This window comes from Peromyscus eremicus, chromosome 4, assembly GCF_949786415.1.
Source record: "Peromyscus eremicus chromosome 4, PerEre_H2_v1, whole genome shotgun sequence".
Classification (NCBI taxonomy): domain Eukaryota; kingdom Metazoa; phylum Chordata; class Mammalia; order Rodentia; family Cricetidae; genus Peromyscus; species Peromyscus eremicus.
In genome coordinates, this window is record NC_081419.1 from 138,783,651 (window position 1) to 138,803,297 (window position 19,647).

A 19,647-nucleotide genomic window follows, 5' to 3' on the forward strand; every position below is an offset into this window, starting at 1 on the left:
GATCTGGTGGGCACCAGGCAGAGACCAGGTGAAGCAGACCTCAGGAAGCCAGTGTCCAAAGTCCCCAGGAGGAAGGGTGACCTGGGGATGTTCCCAGTGACTTGAGAACCTTGGAGTTTGTACACATGCAATGGATAATGGGAGGCACGAGTGGAGGTGAGTGGAGGTAGACTGCAAGGAGGCGGGGCACTCTGGTGGGCATGGGGGGGGTGGAGGACGTCAGTGTGTGCTGAGGGGTGGGTTCTGTGGACAGAGAGCATAAAGCCAAACGTTTTTATATGAATACATTTATTTGGGAAGAACATTTAGGTATATACAGCACAGGTCCTAGAAGATTCTAGACAAAGGATCATACAGGGGCCAGCTGTGATCACTGATCAGCCTGGGACTCGAATTCTTTTGTTTTTACCTGCTCGGTCATCACACTTGCCTGCATGGTTCTGACTTGGCGATTCTTCCACTATCCAAGGCTCTTTTCCTTGCTCCAATTTTAAGATCACATCTGGTTTGCTAACACGAAACCCTGTTAATGAGAAATAGTATGGAACTTGGACCAAGCTCTGTGGACTTCAAGGACTTACGGATGGGGAAACTGAGCAACAGAGATGCCCAACAACAGCTCAATGAGGCCGGTACAAATTAGTGAAGGGCAGGTACATGCGTGCACATGCATGTACATGCAAACTATCATCTTTCTCCCTTGTTATTCAAGGAGAGAGATTTCAATTCTAATATTTGCCCATGTTCTTGTGACACAGAAGAAAGGCTAGCCCTGGGGTGCCATGTGGAGACAGCACTCACCCACTAAGAGGAGGTTCCTGTAGTTCTCCAGCATCACGTCCCTGTACAGGAGGCGCTGTGCAGGGCCCAGATATTGCCACTCCTCATGGGTGAAGTCCACGGTCAAATCCGTGAAGGAAACTGACCTCTGAAAGAACATGTTTCATCTGAGATAATTAGAACTGAGCAACAGAAAATCTGTGGGACTATCAAAGATCAGGAGGGCACTGCCATGGCCAATGTTAGGCTATGGAGAGATACTTCATGGGAGAATAGAAATCACTATTTATGAATGAGATTTTTAAATGTGTAGAGTTTATATTGTGCCCTGGAATTCCCAGATTACTGGCTCATGTGCAATATGGCTCTTGCTCTCCAGGAGTGCCCAGCATGACAAGTGACACAAGCAGACACCGCACTTCAGGCAGGAACACATATGCCAGACAAAGGGGACCACAAACGGCCCTGTTTTGTGCCATCAGACTTCTGGGAGATGATCGTTTTAGTCCGCACGTAAGGTGTGTCTTGCCACAGTGTGTTCCTTGAGAAATACACTGAGGCAAGCCACAGACATGACAGTCAGGGAGCTAGTGTTGCAGGGAGAGACCCACAGGGGCAGAGCACACAAGCACCCTCCCCTAAAATCAGTCATCGAGTTGTTGCTACCGCAACCCATCAGTAAAGCACTCCTGAAGTACAAATGACCCATGTGTTTACCTGGAAATCATAATGTAACTCTAGGTTAAGCAACATGTTAGTACCGATAACCATATCAATACCATTAACGATCTGTTGTTTTCCCATGCTCCTGGTCAGGATGTCAATATGAACAGAAGTACAGGGGCTGCTGGGGTGCTCCTTGTCCCCACTCTGGAGACCACTAGTGTGAAACACGCAAATCTGTCACAGAGGTGTTTGTAAACACCAGAGCAGCAGGCCCCGTGTACACTCTAGAAGCAACACTACAGCGCCTGGGTGATGGCACGCCATTGCCTAGCGGCCAAACCCAGCCACAGCCGCTGAATCTGCCTGTGCCTGGTTCACACTTCGCCCATGACATTTTCACGCAGCAACTGTTGCACTCAGAGCTAAAAGAGACTGTACCCAAGCAAAACTGTAAACAGTACTATCTGCTCTCCTGGAAGAAGTTTGCTGTTCCATACCTGAAAACAGGGGAAATGGCTAACAGGTCCAAGCAAAGGGGGAGAAAACCAGGATGGCCTTCTACAGGAGCATGGGGGGGGGGGGTGAGATCAAAGCACTCCACTGAGGACCAAGAGGGACTGACCGCATGTGGGCTGGGGACATTATGAGCAGGCTGTATGGCACCACCAGAGCTGGGCACATGCCAACATCATATGCCAATGTAGGAAGCCAGCAATAAACACCCCCACCCACTCCCCAGCACAGGAAGCTAAGGCGACAACCTGCAAAGCTGAGCTCAACGAATTTGTAGAGAGAAGGGGTAAAGACAGCTATCCTGGCAAGTGGACATTTGGTTTTGGCTCAAAGGAGAGAGAATGGTAAAGGGAGACAGTATCTGAGAGCAAACGAGGAAGTCTCTAGACTGACCTGGAATGAGCTCTAGGTCGCACTGTGAAGGGGGAAAAGGAGCAATGATCTCCACAGGGTAAGGTCATGTAAGAAAGGAAGAGATGAGAGAAGACACACACAGAAAGGGCCAACCAGGAATGAGTAACTTGTCACCTTCAGGAGGACGACAGAGAGAGAACAACGGGGTGGGGAAGGGCAGAGGAGAGGGCAAAGGCATTTCCCTACACAGATTTCATTCAGCACACAGGGCTGACTCAGCCCTGCAGCAATGTGCCCATCACCACCACCAACCCGAGTAGGTGAAATAAACAGGATATGGGGGGGGGGACTACAAATAAGACAGACAGCAGCCACCTGGCTGGACAAGTCGAGAGTGCAGTGACAAAACAGAGGAGTCCCAGGTAAGGACAAGGGACAGTCAGGATGTGCTCCACAGGGTAACCGGCCACTGAAAGGTCATGAGAGACAAGGACCATCCCAGACTGCAAGAGGCCATGGAGACCTGTTATGGTACAGCACTCGAGAGGCCTTGGTGGGTGGAGCTAAGGTGACCCATGGCGGGGGAGAGACAGAGACGCCACGCAGACAGTGTGCAGTGGAGAGTTTTGTTTGGTGAAGGTAAGAGAGAAGGGAGAGGGAAAGAGAGAGAGAAAGGGGGGGGGAACAGGGGGGTACTACCTCATGGAGAGGGGGAAGAGAGAGAGAGCCAAGGGGGAGGAGTCCCTTCTTAAAGGGAACAGGAACGTAGGATGACGTCAGGACGCTGGGCAGGCCAGGTGTGAATGCTAACAGACATGACAACCGAATGTAACCCTGGACCCCTGAACTGAAGACAGTCCGGTCTACGCTGCTGTCTGTACAGTACCAGGACTGGATCGACAGTTATTCCTGGTCCTGATCACTGCACTTTGGTACTGACAGGCCAAGGGAAGCTGGGACGTGTGTAGAAAAACTGTCTGTGACTTGTTGGTAGTTACACTTGTCTGAATTCATTTTGAAATGCAGTGGCAAGACTTGGGCATGCCCCAGCTCTGCAGAAGCCCACGTGCTCCCTGAGCACGAGGCCTGCTACACGCTCCACCTCACGCATAGCTATTGTGGGTCACTGAGCCTTTTCCTCATCTTGCCACACATCTGCACATACGCAGCACGGCATCTCTCCTTCAGGATGGCGTACCTCTCTCCCAGAGGTAAGTTTACTACCCATATTAAAGAGTCTCTATGAATCACTCCCTCCAAAATGAGCTCCCTGGTAATAAACAATACTTTATAATTTCCATTATAGCCTAGGCAAGATGGTGAATACATACGCTCCTGATAACCACAAAGGGTGACTGCAAAGGATGGTAGAAGGAAAAGGCCAGTGAGAGACGGATGAGGAGAGCTGACTCGTGAGTCCTCTGCCACACAGACAGACTCAGCTGCCCTTCACAGCATACAGCCCACCGCAGAAGAGATGCTCCCAGTGGGAGAGACTGAATGGTGTCATAACAAAAGACAAAAAACATACTCTGGTGACTCAGGTCAACCTTATGCACTCTGGGAAGAAAACAAAGGAAAGCCAAAAAGAAAACGAGAAACCTCGCTGCAAGGAGCACTGGGGTAGAGAGGCAGAGAGAGAGGCGTGGCCACGGCCCCCACTTTCACATGGAGGGAGCCCCACAGGTGATGTGCAGACCCTACACGGACGCAGAAATGGAGACAGCGGCTCTGCTCCATGAACGCACAGCCTGGAGGACAGAGGGAAGGGACAGGAATGAGTTCTACACCAGCTGTCCCTGGTCTCAAACAACATGAAGAACGAAGGATCATTAAAATAGGAGGGGACCGGTTCAAAGTAAAATCTGGTGCATGATCTGGAAACTAGAGGCACAATACTACCCTTCTGCACTGGGGCTCAACATGGCTGAAACCTGCTTCCCGGGGCACAGTACACAGCTCTGCACAAATGTCTGGCTGTTGCAGTTCAGTGGGATGTAACTGGCTTCTGGTAAAGGAACACAGGGCAAGGGATGGTAGGTGTGTGGTATGTCCCACAGTGTGTGGAACATCCTTACAGAGAAGAGGTGCCCCAGGTCTCACCTAACTTTCTAATGTCCTGGTCATACCAACGGCAAATCTGTTTATTATAAGCTGAACCTTGCCTAGGTGTCAATCACAGGAAAGCCACTCCTCCACCAGCTTGAGCTCCACAAGGGCAGAGGTGTTAGCTTTTGCCAAACTACAGGTACAGCATTTGGTGCAGTGTTTGATACATAACAATATGGTCGATACACAGTGCTTGGTACATAACATGATTGACACACAGCTGTTAAATGAAAGGTCTGGAGTGGCAGGGACTAAAGAAAAGTAGAAAACTGGCCTTGCTAAGTCAAACGTAGGATGCTGAACTTTTATCCTGTAAGTAGTGTGGACCTGCTGGGGCAGCTCGGGCATTGAGACATTAGATGGGTATTGCTAGCAAGACAAGTGCAAACCACACACTTGAGAAAGGTGGGCAGACCATTGAAAAGCCTATCATGATAATTCTGAAGACAGGAGTTGAGGGAGAGGAAGTAGGGCCAGAGAACTGATACTCATGAGACCTTAGAAAGGCAACTGCCTGTGACTAGAAGTAAGGAACAGGAGACTTAACACATACTCATCCCCCGCCCTCCCGCCGCCCCCCCCCCGCCCCCCCCCGCCGCCCCCTACCCCCATTTGAGACAGTTTCACACTGTAGCTCAGGCTGGCCTCAATCCATAGCAACTCTCCTGCGTTAGCTTCCTGAGTGCTGGGATCACACGCATAAGCTGCCACATCTGGCTTTGTGTCTCATTTTCTTTTGAGCCTGTGTAACTGAAGGATTAGTGACATTGGCAGGGACCGATGAGGAAGAAGCACACTGAGCAGACAGATGTCAACATCATTTCTTTTCTGCACAGCAGGACTCCAGGTGCCTTTCGAAGACCCTTGCAGAGAAGAACAGCAAAAATCCCACACTGAGATTCTTGGAGGAAGGAGATTTCAGAGCTCAAACGGCTGCAAGTGAAAACTCTAAATGAGAGGAAAAGAGAGTCGTGTGAAGGCTAGAAACGGTCAGAAGAGCATCTGAGGAAGGGATGGTCACACTGCCAAGTGCAACAGAGTTTGGTGAAGCAGAGTGGAAATGCTATTGGGTTTGAAAATGTGAGATCTGATCACTAATTCTGATCACAACAGGGGTCAGGCATGGAGTGAGTTGACAATAGACAAGTAAGTGAAATAGTTTTACCACAGGTCGAAAGTCAAATTGAGTCCTGGATACCTGTTTTAAAAGTAGAGCTGAAGCACTCAGGAGGCCGCAGGAGAATTATCAGTTTGAGGCCCGTCTGGGCTTTATAGTAAGTATCTTTCTCTCTCTCCCTCCCCGCCCGCCCCCCCCCCCCAAAAAAAAGAAAAAAAAACTACTAAAAAGAAATAGTAACAGGGCATCATTTGAGGCACATGCAACCCATTTATTCTAGGTTTATCACCACACCAAGGAGAGTGAGCAGAAGGCTGTCTATGCCCCTGACAACAGACTAGAGACATCTGTAATTATGAGGCCTTGCCAAGGTGTAAATCACAGGAAACCCACAGCTGTTGTTGGTAAAGCTGACTTGGCATCCTCTGCTCAAAGATTCTCTAAAAACATGTTTATAAACAAATGACAAAAAACCATGGTAACAGCCTATTTCCTATCACTTGGGTCTTTCTTGTACAACCTGAATAAACATACAGGGATGTATAACTTCTCTTTATTTTTCAAGACATGTTTTCTCTATGTATCCCTAGCTGTTCTGGAACTCTATAGACCAGGCTGGTCTGGAACTCAGAGATCCACCCACCTCTGCCTCCCAAGTGCTAGGATTAAAGTCATGCACCACCATGCCCCGAAATAATTTCTGTTTATTGAGGTTCATTTTTCTGGTATTGATCTGATTCCCTTATTTTCCTTGATGTTGAATTTTATATATTCTTATCATTTTATCTGAGTGTATATACTGCAAATCTATAACAAGCCGCTGCCCAAGATGAGAAGTGACTCTCTCAGTGACTTACCTGGAAACTGTCCATTTTCAGGTACTCTCAAGGGCCAGGGATGGTGATCGAAGGGCTGGGTGAGGAAGAATGGGGAATAGAATCAGCAGACTGACAGCTCTTAGTGACTCACAGACACACCATGGAAGGAAAGGACCCTTTGACCAGTATTGTACAGGAAGCAACTGCTTGAGGGAATGCCCACTAGTAGCTCTGAATGGACCAGTCAGAACTTTTCTTACTGTGTGAATGGAAATAAAGGTGTTAAAGTGAATTATTGTCTTACTTAAGCCTCCTTAAAAAAAAACAAACAACACTTACGAGCGTTCCAGCAAGAAAGCAACACTAAGATTAAGATATTAATTAATTTTTGGCATCAATTACCTATTTTCCTACTGATGCGTTCAGCAGATGAAATCAGAAAACCCAGACAGAAGGAGCGAGGGTTTGAAGATGATCACCACTCGGCTCCCCTCCCCTGACCTTAACTGCAGTTTCACGAGAGGCCTCTGCTTAAATGTAGTAGAGGACAAAGGCCTGACGTGGCAATCAACAGACCAGAATTAAATTCTTGACTCTGTCATCAGCAAACTACCTAACAGCTGCCTTGCTCATTTGAAAAGAAGTTTTAATATCTCCCAAACCTTCTCTGTAAGTACACTGTGTCATTCTATATGAAGGGAATCAATAAACCCTGGGGATGGGCGTGGTTTGAGCAACTCAGGAGAAACAGAATGGGTACTCTAAGAAACGACATGCGGGCGGTGGTGGCACACACCTGTAATCCCAGCACTCGGGAGGCAGAGGCAGGTGGATCTCTGTGAGTTCGAGGCCAGCCTGGTCTACACGGCTAGTCCAGGACAGGCTCCAAAGCTACAGAGAAACCCTGTCTTGAAAAACCAAAAACCAAAAACAAAAACAGAAACGACATGTGTTTGTTCGAAGTGGTGGAGAGACCCTGTCCTCAGTCATGGCTGGCATCCCTTCCCTCCAAACGACAGACCCTCCAATGAAACGCCATTCTGCCTAATATGGACCTGCTCATTCCCTTGAAGATTTACTGGTCCAAGGGCATCCGCAGGACTTACTGCGATCCTGTTTTTGCACGCACACACACACCTCTCCTTCCCAGGATGCCCGCCCGGAGGCCTGCAGCCCGGTGACATCCGGTGGCCTCGCCCGGCCGCTGGACACCTGCGAGCCTCTGCGGCCCCGGGTGGGCTCCGGTCCCTCCGATCCTGCCCCGAGCTCGCTACCCGGTCTTTCTGTGGCTCCCGGGAATCCTCGCTCCTCTTACAGTTCCCAGGAGGCCCCGAAGAACCCTAGGAGCACTGGGAGCCTCGCCTAGAAGAGCTCGGAGAACCGAAAGCGCGTCCATCGAGGTTAGGAGACGGCGCATGCGCAGAGCCTCGGTACCGCCATTCCCACGGTTTGGAGAAAGGCTCCTGCAGTCTGTCGAGGACTACATTTCCCACAAGGTGCTGCGGCCTCCGCCCAGCCGATTTCCTCTCAGTCGCTTGGGTTTAATCAATGGGCTGTGAAACGTAGTACAAAAGGAACTGTGAATAAGAAAAATTGCAGACCTGGAAAGAAATTCCAGTGTATTAAGAAAACAATAATGATTAAAGAGTTCTCTCAGAATGAAAAAATAATGGCGAGCTTCCCAAAATTACAGAAAACACCTAATAATTAAAGATTAATCAAACCGTCTCTAAATATCTTAAAATAATAGCTGTACGGGCCGGGCGGTGGTGGCGCACGCCTTTAATCCCAGCACTCGGGAGGCAGAGCCAGGCGGATCTCTGTGAGTTCGAGGCCAGCCTGGGCTACCAAGTGAGTCCCAGGAAAGGCGCAAAGCTACACAGAGAAACCCTGTCTCGAAAAACCAAAAAAAAAAAAAAAAAAAAAAAAAAAAAAAAAAAAAAAAATAGCTGTACGGCTTACTCCTAGCTGTCTGAGTTTATCAACAGGTGCATACTTTTCTGCCAGTTTTACAGAAGGGGAAATCACAATAATTAAGACAAAATATCTTACCAGTATACTTTTTTCAACTGTTTTTTTTATATGTATGGGTATGTTGCCTGCATGTATGTCTCTCCATCACTTGTGTGTCATGACCGGTGCTTGAGGAGGCCAGAAGAGGGTACCATGTAGGTGCTGGAAATTAAAGTCTGGTCCTCTGGAAGAGCCATCAGTGCTCTTAACCACTGAGCCATCTCTCCAGTCCCTTAACGATATAGTTTAACAGCACCAATTATATATAATGCAAGAAATGTAGAAACTAGACCTTCGTCCATTGGGGACAAATTGTATACACGTATACATATTAAAAGAGTAAAGCTATGTAATATGTTTTCCTCACTGGAGGGTCTGGAGGTTGCTGACACAGTTATCTGTTATCATTAATACCAAAAGGAACACCGAGGTTCGGAGGCTGAGAGTGAGCTAGACTTCCAGGGATGCTTGTATATTGGCTCCCACATTGAATGTGGCTGTGTCGTTATTTTAAACAAAGGGGATATCAGAAGGGACAACACCGGTTTTAAAAAACCAACCTATGACATCCAGGCAGTCAGGTTTGTCTTCAGTGTTCCTAGAGCCTGTGCAAGACTTTAAATTACCTAGTTACCAGAGACCAAGCAGAAATCAAAAGAAGCAGAGAGGCAATGTGGAGAAACAGGTGAATTCTTCCCAGCAACCCAGCATGTCTCACCTTCCAGGCATCCTTGTCACAACTTCAGACTCAAGGAGTGAGCTGTCTTGAGCACTGTACGCAGTCAAGTCCTTGGGCGGCCTCAGCTGCATAGAGAATTATGTGAAGCAGAACCATACAGGTAATACCAGTAAACGTATAGCAAAAATGAAATAACCAATGCCGTCATTTTAAGTCACCAAGTTTTGAGGGTAGTTTGTTATGGAGCAATAAATAACATGGTGGACCTTGGAGATGGTGCAGTGGGTAAAGGCACTTGCCAACAAGCCTGATGACCTCAGTTAGATCCTAGGGACCCACATGGTGGAAGGAGAGAACCAGCTCCTGAAAGCTGTCCTCTGACCTCCACAGGTGTGCCCTGGCCCTGTGCACACATATACATACCAAGCAAATAAATAAAGATTTTTTAGAAAAAAAAAAACCAGAATGTCTTTGGGGAAAGATGGATTTCAAAAGCAAATGTATGGGAGAAATACTGTTTGTGTCTACTTGTAGTAAATGTAAAAATGTGTCAATTTATTAAAATGCTTTTAGAAACCGTTTAAAATTAGTATCTTAATTATTTTTAAAAGGCGGAGTAAGGTATGAACAAGAAAATTAATTAGAAGATTTGGAAATGAATTAGAAATTAGCCATATATATGTGTGTGTGTATATAATATACATGTAAATGTATATATAATGGCCAATCACACTATAGGTCAAAGAAGTGAAAAAATATTTTTAAAATTACATACAAAACTACATTGGCAAACTAGCTCGGTAAGGATAAAAAGAAATCAATTTGGTCAGAGAACTGGGAAAACGCTCCTTGTCAGGTTGAGTAGTGTGGTCCTTCCTGTCACATTTCTGGAACACATTCTGCACCCAAATTGGAGGTCACATGCCTTTTATCTAACAATTCAAGAGAACTTAAAGAAATAATTGAACTTGTGTATAAAGGTATGTAGCAACATTCCCAAAATGTTGTGTTTTAATTTTGAGCCAGAGTTTCAATTTAGGATCGCTTGTCTCTGCCTCCCGGGGATTAGGAACTGAACAGTGATGGAGTGATGCAGTTTCCCACAGTGACCACTAGATGGCAGAAGACTCCCCTGCCAACTTTCCTGGGAGGCTCCTCATGAACTTCATTGGCTAGGAAGGCCTCTGTGTGAAGTCTCAGTAGCTTAAGGGTCTCAGTCAGGAAGGCCTGATGACAATGAGCCCGAGGAAGGCTCTGGTTCTTCCTGATACTTCAGACAATTTACCCAGCTGCCGTTAATGTGGGTCAAGTAATTTGTGGGGATTTTTTTTTTCCTAGCCACATGAAACTGGCACCTTGTTCTGATAATACTTGTCCATTGAGGACTACCCCAACCTTTACTCAAGAATGCCGATTTCCATTGTATGAGAAGAACCCAGTAGACAGAGCTTTACCCGACCTGTAAAACTGTCAAGATCATCTAAAAAGTGATGGCCTGTCTTTTTCCTAGCCAAGCATGTCATGAATCTGAACTTAAACCCTGAGCAGAGTGGGAAACTGATTCATTCTGGCATGGATGCTGTAAAGCCTGCCCGTGATCCCTGTTCACGGATCTCCAGGACTCTGCAGATTCTGGACCTTCCCAACACCTACAGCTTGACTTTTCAGTCACTCAGAGATACTTTCTGTTACCGGCAAACAAGGAGCCCCTGTGAGTCAGTCTACACTTCAGATTTGCTAAGACAGGAGCCAGAGCCTGTGTGAGAGGTTCTATGTTAGGAGGAAGGCAAGTCTCCATTCACCACACCCACTTATTCATCCAGTCGACATTCGGGATGTCTGTGCCCAGTCCTGCTGTAGTCCATTTATTTACTTGTTATGATATTCTGATTTAATCTGCGGGAATTTCTTGGGTATATACAATGTATTACAAACCCAATTAGTGCTGCCAGTAAGAGCACGGTGTGGGGCCATCCTCTGGAGTGTGGGCATCCCCCAGGAGCCACACCCCTGAAGAAGAAGATCTCCCCCGCCCCAGTAGCCATTGGCTGCTAATAGCTCCTCCTCCACTAGGAGGGAGGCCTTGTGTGCCCCTCCCCAGTCCATTCCAGGATATATTTTGTATAGGCAACCACAACTGCTGTGAGTTCAGGAATGCAATGCATTTATTTACCGTGTGTGTGTGCGCACACACACACACACACACACACACACACAAAAACACACACACACACACACACACACACACGTGCCATAGTAAACATTTGGAGGGCAGAGGTCAACCTCAGGGGAGTTGGTTAATTCTTCCACCTTGCGAGAGTTTGGAATAGAGCTCATGTTGTCCCAAAATGTCCCTCTGCTTCCCACAGGACTGTCTAGATATTGTAAGGCCCCTGAGGTGACTGGTCTGTGTGCCCCAAATTCAGATATCCTAGCTTCTCAATTAATGGTGTCAGGAGGCGGGTCTTCAGGGATTCCTGTGGGAAGGCCTCCATGGATAGGTTAGTGGCCAGTGAAAGGCACCCTCAATCGCTCTTTCCCAGCTCAGTTGTCCAGTGGATCTCAGACTGGCAACCACAAATCTGTTTATCTAGTCTGAACTTATTCTCCTTTTCATTTTTAATACTACTGGATGTACTTAATTCAGAGAAATTATATTAAATATAATAATCTGAGTCTATACCTGAAAGGAAAATATCTAAACTTTCCCCCTTTCTTCCTTACCTCCTTCCTTCCTTCTCTTTTCTTTTCCCTGTGTGCACAGTTTGTGTATGTATGTATGTATGTGCGCACATGCACACACATGATCTTATGCACACCTCTGGGAAGATGCAGGGCACAGCACGCATGTGGAGGTCAGGAGACAGCCTCTGGCCTTGGTCTTTCCCTTCCCCTTGATTGAGGCTGGCTCTCCTTTCCTCTGCTCTGTATTCTGGGCTAGCTGTAATTCTAGCATGTGGGAGGTAGAAGCAGGAGGATCAAGAAGTTCAAGGTTATCCTTGCCTGCATGGTGAGTTTGAGGGCAGCCTGGGTTACATGAGACCCTATCCCAAGACAAAATAAACAAAGAAAAGAAATGATGCCACCATAGTTACTTTCCTATTGCTGTGATAAAACACCTTGACCAAGGCAATTTATAGAAGAAAAAGTTCATTTGGGACTTAAATTTCCAAAGGGTTAGGGTTCATGACCGTCATGACGGGGAGCACGGCAGCAGGCAGGCAGGCATGGTGCTGGAGCAGTAGCTGAGAGCTCACAGCTTTATCTACAAGCATGAAGCAGAGAGAGCTAACAGGGAATAGTCTGAGTCTTTTGATACCTTAAAGTCCACTCCCAGCAACACACCTCCTTCAACAAGGCCACACCTCCTAATCCTTCCCAAACAGTTCCACCAACTGGGGACCAAACATTCAAATATATGGGCCTATGGGGCCATTCTCTGTCAGATCACTGCAGATGCTAAAGAGTCTGTTGTAGCCACAGTCATAGTGATGTGGCCTTGTGTGTTTATTATGGTACTGATGCTGTGAAAATAGATATGAGCCTCGTGTTTTTACAATATACAGGCTTTGGGGCTACTTCTCCTTACGTTTCCCATCCTGCTTTTCTCATATCCTCCCTCTCCACAGAGCCAACTCAGAACACTTGATTCTCACTTGAAATTTGTCATTTTATTATTATTCTACTATGGGGAACTCAAGGCCATGCATGCATGGCTAACCAGAGGCCAGGTTCATAGCCACGTGTCACCGGATACTAAACAAATGTGTTCCTTTTCTGAAATTCAAAATTGAGCATTGTTGAACAAATTCCTAATGGGTCTTAAAATAATAAACCCAGAGCTAGATATTGGGGTAAATGCTGAGAGATCAGAGAGACAAAGGAACAAGTCACTGCCATGTCTCACCTCACCAACTCCACAAATCCTCTGAATGAATATCTCTAAGTCCTCAGCCAAAAGGGGTCCAGCGGAAAAGCCTTTAGTTCCTGTCTCCTCACACCTTATATACCTTTCTCCGCCCAGCCATATCACTTCCTTCTTAGTGCTGGCATTAAAGATGTGTGACTCCCAAGTACTGGGATTAAAGGCGTGTGCCACCACTGCCTGGCATCTATGTTTAATCTAGTGGCTTGTTCTGTTCTCTGATCTTCAGGCATATTTTACTAGGGTACACTACATATCACCACAGAGCATCTTGTATTTTTATTTACTAAACTTGGTAAGTCTAGACAGAAAGGCCCCGAAGGAACAGGAAACAGCAAAACTATTTACTCTTATATTTAATAAATATACTCATTTATAAACTCAGACTTTTCGATTACTGTAAATTCTGAGGATTCAGAGGTTTCTAAGTCAGAGGAGTGCTGAGGTAAATCCACAGGCAGAATCTCCACATTGATGTTACCAGGGCAATCTCCATCTAGTGGGAAGGAACTGAGCTGTCCTGGTCCTCCCAGCCTTCCCAGCCTCTTTACTGCGCAGGCGCCTTCCTTACTCTTCCAGGCCTTTCACTCGCCATGATTTCAGCACATCCCACGTGAAAAGCAGATCACTGTTGCCATGCACGTTCATTATGTAGATACGGAAAGCGAGGCTCCGAGACGTGCAGTGACCTACCCAAGGTCACACGGAGGCCAAAGAGGGGCCAAGCGACTGAGGTCCCTGTGACTCCGGAGCTCTCGTCCCCTGCACGGGTTCCCTGGGTTCCCAGGTGCCCATGGTGCAGGCCTGTCTGTCCAGGCGGTCACTCCGGTCGTGTCTCCTCTGGAGTCGGTCCTTCAAGTGGCTAACCCTCCTGGCTTCCTGGGCCGGGAAGAAGGAAGCGGCGATGGCGTGCCGCAGGCGCCAAGCGTAGGCCTGCAGCACTAAGGTGGCACCGGCCAGCAGCTGCAGGGCGCCCGCAGCCAGCGCGGCAGTGACTCGGGGCGGCTGAGCCCGAGGCAGGTGGCAGTCGTGGGGCAGTGAGTACAGCTCCCACTGAAATGAGCGCTGTGCCGAGGCAAACACGCTCTCCACCGGAGGCTGGTTGAGGACGAAGTGGATGAAATCTAGGAGTTTATAGGAGGCCTTCAAAACAGAAAAGGATCGAGTCAGAGGTGCCCTCAGGCCGTTCCCTATCCCTGCCACCTACAGAATGGGTTGAGAGAGGGGCAACTGTGACTCGGTAGCCACAAAACCGGAGCCACACAAATGCTACCTCTGTTATTCTTACTACCTTTGAGCCAAGTATTTTAGAGAAAACTAAAGCTGGGGTGTATCAATGACTAGCATGTAGGAAGCCCTGGGTTCCACCCAGTCACTGGGTATATCGGGAGCAGTGGTGCATGCTTTTAATCTCAGCACTCAGGAGGTAGAGGCAGGTGGATCTCTGAGAGTTCAAGACCAGCCTGTTCTACATTACTGAATTGCAGGTCACTTACTATTTATAGTGAAACCCTGTCTTTTTTTTTTTTTTTTTTTTTCTTTTTTTTTGGAGACAAGGTTTTTCTGTGTAGCTTTGGAGCCTATCCTGAAACTCGCTTTGTAGACCAGGCTGGCCTCGAACTCACAGAGATCCACCTGCCTCTGCCTCCCGAGTGCTGGGACTAAAGGCATGCGCCACCACCGCGTAGCGAAACTCTGTCTTTAAAAAACAAACAAACAAACAAACAGCCCCACCCATCAATGCTTTGGGTGTTGTGATGGTCTAGTCAGTCTGATAGGATTGTCTGCAAGGTACAGAGTGGGTGTGTCTGTGAAGGTGTTTTCAGGGAGGATCAGATCATGGGGCTCAGTACCAATCAATGATTCGATTCTTTGATGGGTCTACAACACAAAGGCCTTGTTGGAAGGAGGTGAGAAGGGAGGCGGGCCCAGCTGGAGGAAGCAGTCACGTGTGTGTGTGTGTGTGTGTGTGTGTGTGTGTGTGTGTGTGTGTACCTGAGGGCTGTAGCCTGCCCTGGCCCCTCCCTGTGTTTTAGTCTCTGCTTCCCTCTTCCCCATGTCTCCGTGTCATGGCTCTGACACCTAGGAGTATCCAAGGATGATGACTCAGAGAGAAACGAACAGACCCCTCCCGCCTGAATAATTCCGAGAACATTCCCCTCCGTGCACTGTGCACTTACGTCATACTTCACCGTGAGTGTGATGGGGACAGTGGGCAACTTCTGAGCCCAGGCCACAGCTGCCTGCGCCAGGAGGAAGGCCCCATAGTCTGTGGCCACTGTCACAGCCGTAGCTACTAGGAGCAGTGTCAGTTGTCCCAGCCTTAGGGGACAGCTCAGCAATTCCTCGTGCGACAGCTTTGGCTGGGCGGCTTGGAGCAGCCAGGGAGGTGGAGAGGCCAGCAGATGTGTGGCACCAGCCTGGGCCAGCTGCCGAACCAGCTGCCGAGTGGCATAGATATTGTCGAAGCGCAGGTCAGTGAGGTAGCGGTGAAGGTACCAGGCAGACTCGCCCAGGAGGCCCAGCATAAACAGCCCGGTGACTAGCCGCTGAATCCCCAGGGCTGCCTGAGCCAGGAACTCCAGGCCAGAGAAGTCCTCCAGGATCTGCTGAGTGACCATGCGCATGTGAAGGCGGAAGACTGAACCGTTGCCCTGTGCCTCAAACGCCAGGCTCCGGCCACCGGCATGGCCGACTGAGCCCAGTGCCTGGGATGCCAGGCGCAGCTGGTAAGTGGTGTTAAGCAGACTCTCCAACGAGCCCTTAGTAACACAGCTCAGCACTCGCCCAGCGGCACCCACATTGGCTAAGACATTTGGCACCACAGCGACAGCCAGGTTGGCTACACTGTAGGACAGGAGCAGCCGGCGGCCCTGCTCAGAGCCCAGGGTAGGCACGCTGAGTGCAAATAGGCAGCGTATGGGGGGCACCAGGGCCAGGCTCAGGAAGACTAGGAGACCACAGACAGTGGTCACCAGGGCAGGGGGTCCCCGAGGATAAAGCTGTGAAGAGATCAGCCAGTGATGAACCAGGCCTGCCGTGACACTGGCCAGGGAAACACACAGGAGCAGCTGAATCAGCAGGTCACCGCAGCTGGCTGGGACAGGCTGGGAGAAGGCTTTCCAGGCCCTCTGCAGTGGGACAAGTGCCTTGCAGATTCCCAAGCGCCAGAACTTCCACCTGCACACAAGGAAACAGGGGAGCCCCGTGTCAGGAGGGTGCGGGTGTCGTCTGTCCCACCAGCCAGGCTGCTCATAGACTCCACTCTTAGAACCACAGGGACAAGCACACTATCCAGAGAGACCAATCAGAGGCATTCCGTCCATGGGGGTGGGCGTAACACAAGCGGAGCCAATCAGAGCCTTCCCTAGAAGTCTACAGGGCTGTCAGTCAACAGCCTAAGGTCCCTGCAGTACTTGAGGATGTGGGCTAGGTGTCTGGACTGAGGCCATGATCGCGAGCTCTGAGAGCCGCGGGTAAGTAGTGGAGGGAGGAGAAGCGTGGCTGAAAGAGAGAATGCAGTAAAAGGAGAGAATGAGGGGCGGCAATGTCACCCTCCCTCCCCCCAACACAGTCGGCGGGGCTCACTGGTGGTCCCATTCATACTCTTCTTTACAGATCTCAGTGTCCCCTCATCATTTACAGACAAGGAGGTGGCGCAGTCGGCCTCTTAGGGACCTTTTCTGTTCAACCAGCCTTATATTAGTCATTGAAATGACATTTCTTTATTTTTTTATTTATTGTGTAAATTGGCGCCTGCATGTCAACATGCGTGTCAACATCATTCATTCTGCACCTCGATTTTTTAAATCACATTTTAATTTTGTGTGTAGGTGCTCACATGCCTCTGTGTATGTGTGGGTGTGCACATGTGTGTGTACACACGTGCTCGTGTGTGTATGGGTGATTGCATGCCTCTGTGAGTGTGTGTGTGCATGCATGCGTGTGAGTGTGTGTGTGTGCATGCGTGCACATGCGCGCATGTGTGTGCATGCGTGTAGAAGTCAGAGGACAACTTGCAGAATGACTTACTTCCAGGATCTGCTTCTCCCGTTCCATTACGTGGGTTTTAAGGATTGAACTTGGGTCTCCCAGCTTAGTGTCAGGCACTTTCACTGACTGAGATTTCTCACAGGCCCATCACATTTTTCTGAGACAGGGTCTCTCACTGGCTTATCTAAACTGGCTGGCCAGCAAGCCCCTGGGAGCCGTCTCCACCTCCCAGCGCTGGGATCGCAGGTGTGTTCTCTCACACCTAGGCGTTCTCACATGAGTTCTGGGCATTGAAATCAGGTCCCGAGCCTGTGCAGCGGGCACGTCCCTGAGTGGGGCTGTCTCTCCGGCCCTCAGGGAATATTTCTTCAGCAATTACCGTGAGCTCAGCGTTGGAGACACACCAACTCTGAACTCCTCGGTGCTCACACTAGTGACAGCAGGAAGGAGGTCACACCACAGCTGGATTCAGGGGTCAAAATGAAACATGGACATTTGGCTTCTCACTGCCGTCCTTGCTGGATGGAGCTAGACATCCAGGGCCTCCAGGGCTGCACGTCAGAGGGCGCCCCCTACAGGTGCTTGTCACTGCTGCACACCCAGGAGTCTTCAACACCTGTATCCCCTTCCTGGTGCCTGAGAACACTGAGGGGTTGGGACTACACACTACTCTACACACAGCATGGTTAGTTTTGGAACAGGGAACTGAAATAATATCGAGGAACATAAATGCTTTTAAGAACTGGAAGCCATGTCAGGTACTCAGCAGGACATTACCAACAGCAGGGGTGACACACACTCTCTCTCTGAGCCGCATCCTCTGCACACCCCCTCATTCTGTTCCCACACAGCCTTACAGCCATTGCTATTATTTCCATTCCACCAGGAGGAACCCGAGGCCTAGAAAGGTGAGGATTCATTGGCGGTCACAGCCAGCGGGTGAGGGGAAGGCTTGAGACCGGAGCTCACGCCCATTGCGGGGAGCTGCTGACTTTTCTTGCATGTCCCTTGTGTCCCACTCCCCAAACCTACCCCAACCTGAGGAGGTGTTCCGTGGCTCCTCTGTTGTCCCTCATGGTCTTTGAGAGCTGTGTTCAGGCAGCTGCTGTGGCAGCCACGGCAGGTCGAGAGGAAGTGTGGGGACCGGAGAGTCCGGTCGCTTCTGCTTCTTCCCTTTAAACAAACCCTCCTGGCTGCCTCATCCTGCCCTTCAGAGGCCCACCTCTTGGGGGCTGGGCCAGCTGCCTCATCCTCTCCTGAAAGGCAGTCAGGAACAGACAGGGGTGGGAGGAGACATATTTTCCAAGCATCGCCTGTGATCTTGAGGATGGTAGAATTAGCCCATTTCACAGAGGAAGAAACTGAGGTTCAGAGAAACCATGCAGCTCATTAACAGTAACACCAGACTAAGAACTCCACTCTACTTCCCTGTCCCTTCTCCCATGGTTAAGCCCCCCAGGAGAATCCAATCCCTGACTCTGGGGATAAAAATCCACACGAGTCCCACAGGGACCTTTGCTAAGGCCACACTGTGCTGTTCTTAGCCACCATGTACAGCCATAAAGGGAATAATAAATGCAGACTGCATTGAAAACAGTAGGTGCTCAATAGGTGCACATGTCCCTATGGTGATTGCCCAGGAAATGTAACTCCAGGCCATTCAAGAAGCTCATTCCCACCTGGCATGCAGGGAGCTCTCCCCGGTATCAGTCACCATCACTGTCTACACCAGGACTCTGTCCCCAAGAGGCCTTCTCCGTCTGGGATGTCATTCCCCCCACCCTGCAAGGGACACCGTTGACAGTCAGCCATCTTCCCTTATAAGGATATCCTGCTGGGCCACAGGCTAAGGCCTGATAGGGGAAGTGACTTCACACAGTACATAATTGAAGGAGACACCAGACCCTCAGAGGGCCGGCCATGAGCCCCTCCAGGAAGCCAGGAGCCTTCACAGGCACCAGCTCCCCATCCAGCCCCGAGACAAGCCTTGGCACACAGTAGAGCCCAGAAGCAGCCAATCCTCAGGCTTTATGGGGCTGCTACTCTCTCAGAGTTCACATCCTGTTGCCTAGGCACCAGGTATCTCAATGGGACACTCACACTTTGATGCCAAAATGACCAAGGTTTTAAATCCAGGAAAGAAGGAAATAGTAGGAAACAGGGAAGGCAAGAGGGGGGAGGGAGGGAGCAGACACACCACACATGCACGCGTGCATGCGAGCACACACACACACACACACACACACACACACACACACACACACACACTGGTCAGTCTTATAGGAGGCTTGGGTCCTCTGCTGTCTAGTGGGCTGCAGGAGCTAATCAGCTGGCCTCTTCGTAGAGGCAACGGATCAAAATCAAATGCAGGCTTTCACACTACTGTGCTGTGTGACCTGGAGCTAGACGCTGCCCCTCTCTGAAGTCTTGGCATCCTCCCCTATGTGAAAACAAAGCTCCTACTCCGTGAGCTTGGAAATGCACACGAAGTATTCAGCAGGCAGTACATAAATGTTCATGACATAAACCCTTCCCTCTGGATTCTAGCCTTGCCTGAGTGGGATCCAGGCTGCTCAGACTTGACTGCTCAGGCCAAACGTCCTCCATGCCCCCCACCCCATCCCTATCCCCTAGCTTGGGTCTCATCAGAGTTTGGGACTGCATCCCACAAACCACGGCC

General features: G+C 49.3%; 1 protein-coding gene and 1 long non-coding RNA gene across 2 annotated transcripts; both read right to left on the reverse strand.

The window, feature by feature from the left end:
• Positions 1-271: 271 nt before the first annotated feature.
• On the reverse strand, positions 272-7,777 carry LOC131908739 (uncharacterized). The gene is made up of 4 exons (XR_009378655.1): positions 7,495-7,777; positions 6,397-6,451; positions 802-928; positions 272-523 (listed from the first exon to the last, which is right to left on the reverse strand). It is a non-coding gene; the product is annotated as an uncharacterized LOC131908739 (long non-coding RNA).
• Positions 7,778-13,673: 5,896 nt separating this feature from the next.
• Positions 13,674-18,043, reverse strand: Ocstamp (osteoclast stimulatory transmembrane protein). The gene is made up of 3 exons (XM_059258978.1): positions 18,000-18,043; positions 15,155-16,154; positions 13,674-14,117 (listed from the first exon to the last, which is right to left on the reverse strand). The coding sequence occupies exons 1-3, from the start codon at positions 18,041-18,043 to the stop codon at positions 13,674-13,676; spliced, it is 1,488 nt and encodes a 495-aa protein (XP_059114961.1).
• Between the last annotated feature and the right edge of the window lie 1,604 nt (positions 18,044-19,647).

Coding starts and splice junctions, on each gene's coding strand:
- Ocstamp (XM_059258978.1), bottom strand. CDS start 18,043: ATGAGGGACAACAGAGGAGCCACGGAACACCTCCTCAGGTTGGG. Junction 16,155..17,999: donor GAACACCTCCTCAGGTTGGG/GTAGGTTTGGGG, acceptor CCTTGTGTGCAG/GTGGAAGTTCTGGCGCTTGG. Junction 14,118..15,154: donor CACTCACGGTGAAGTATGAC/GTAAGTGCACAG, acceptor TCTGTTTTGAAG/GCCTCCTATAAACTCCTAGA.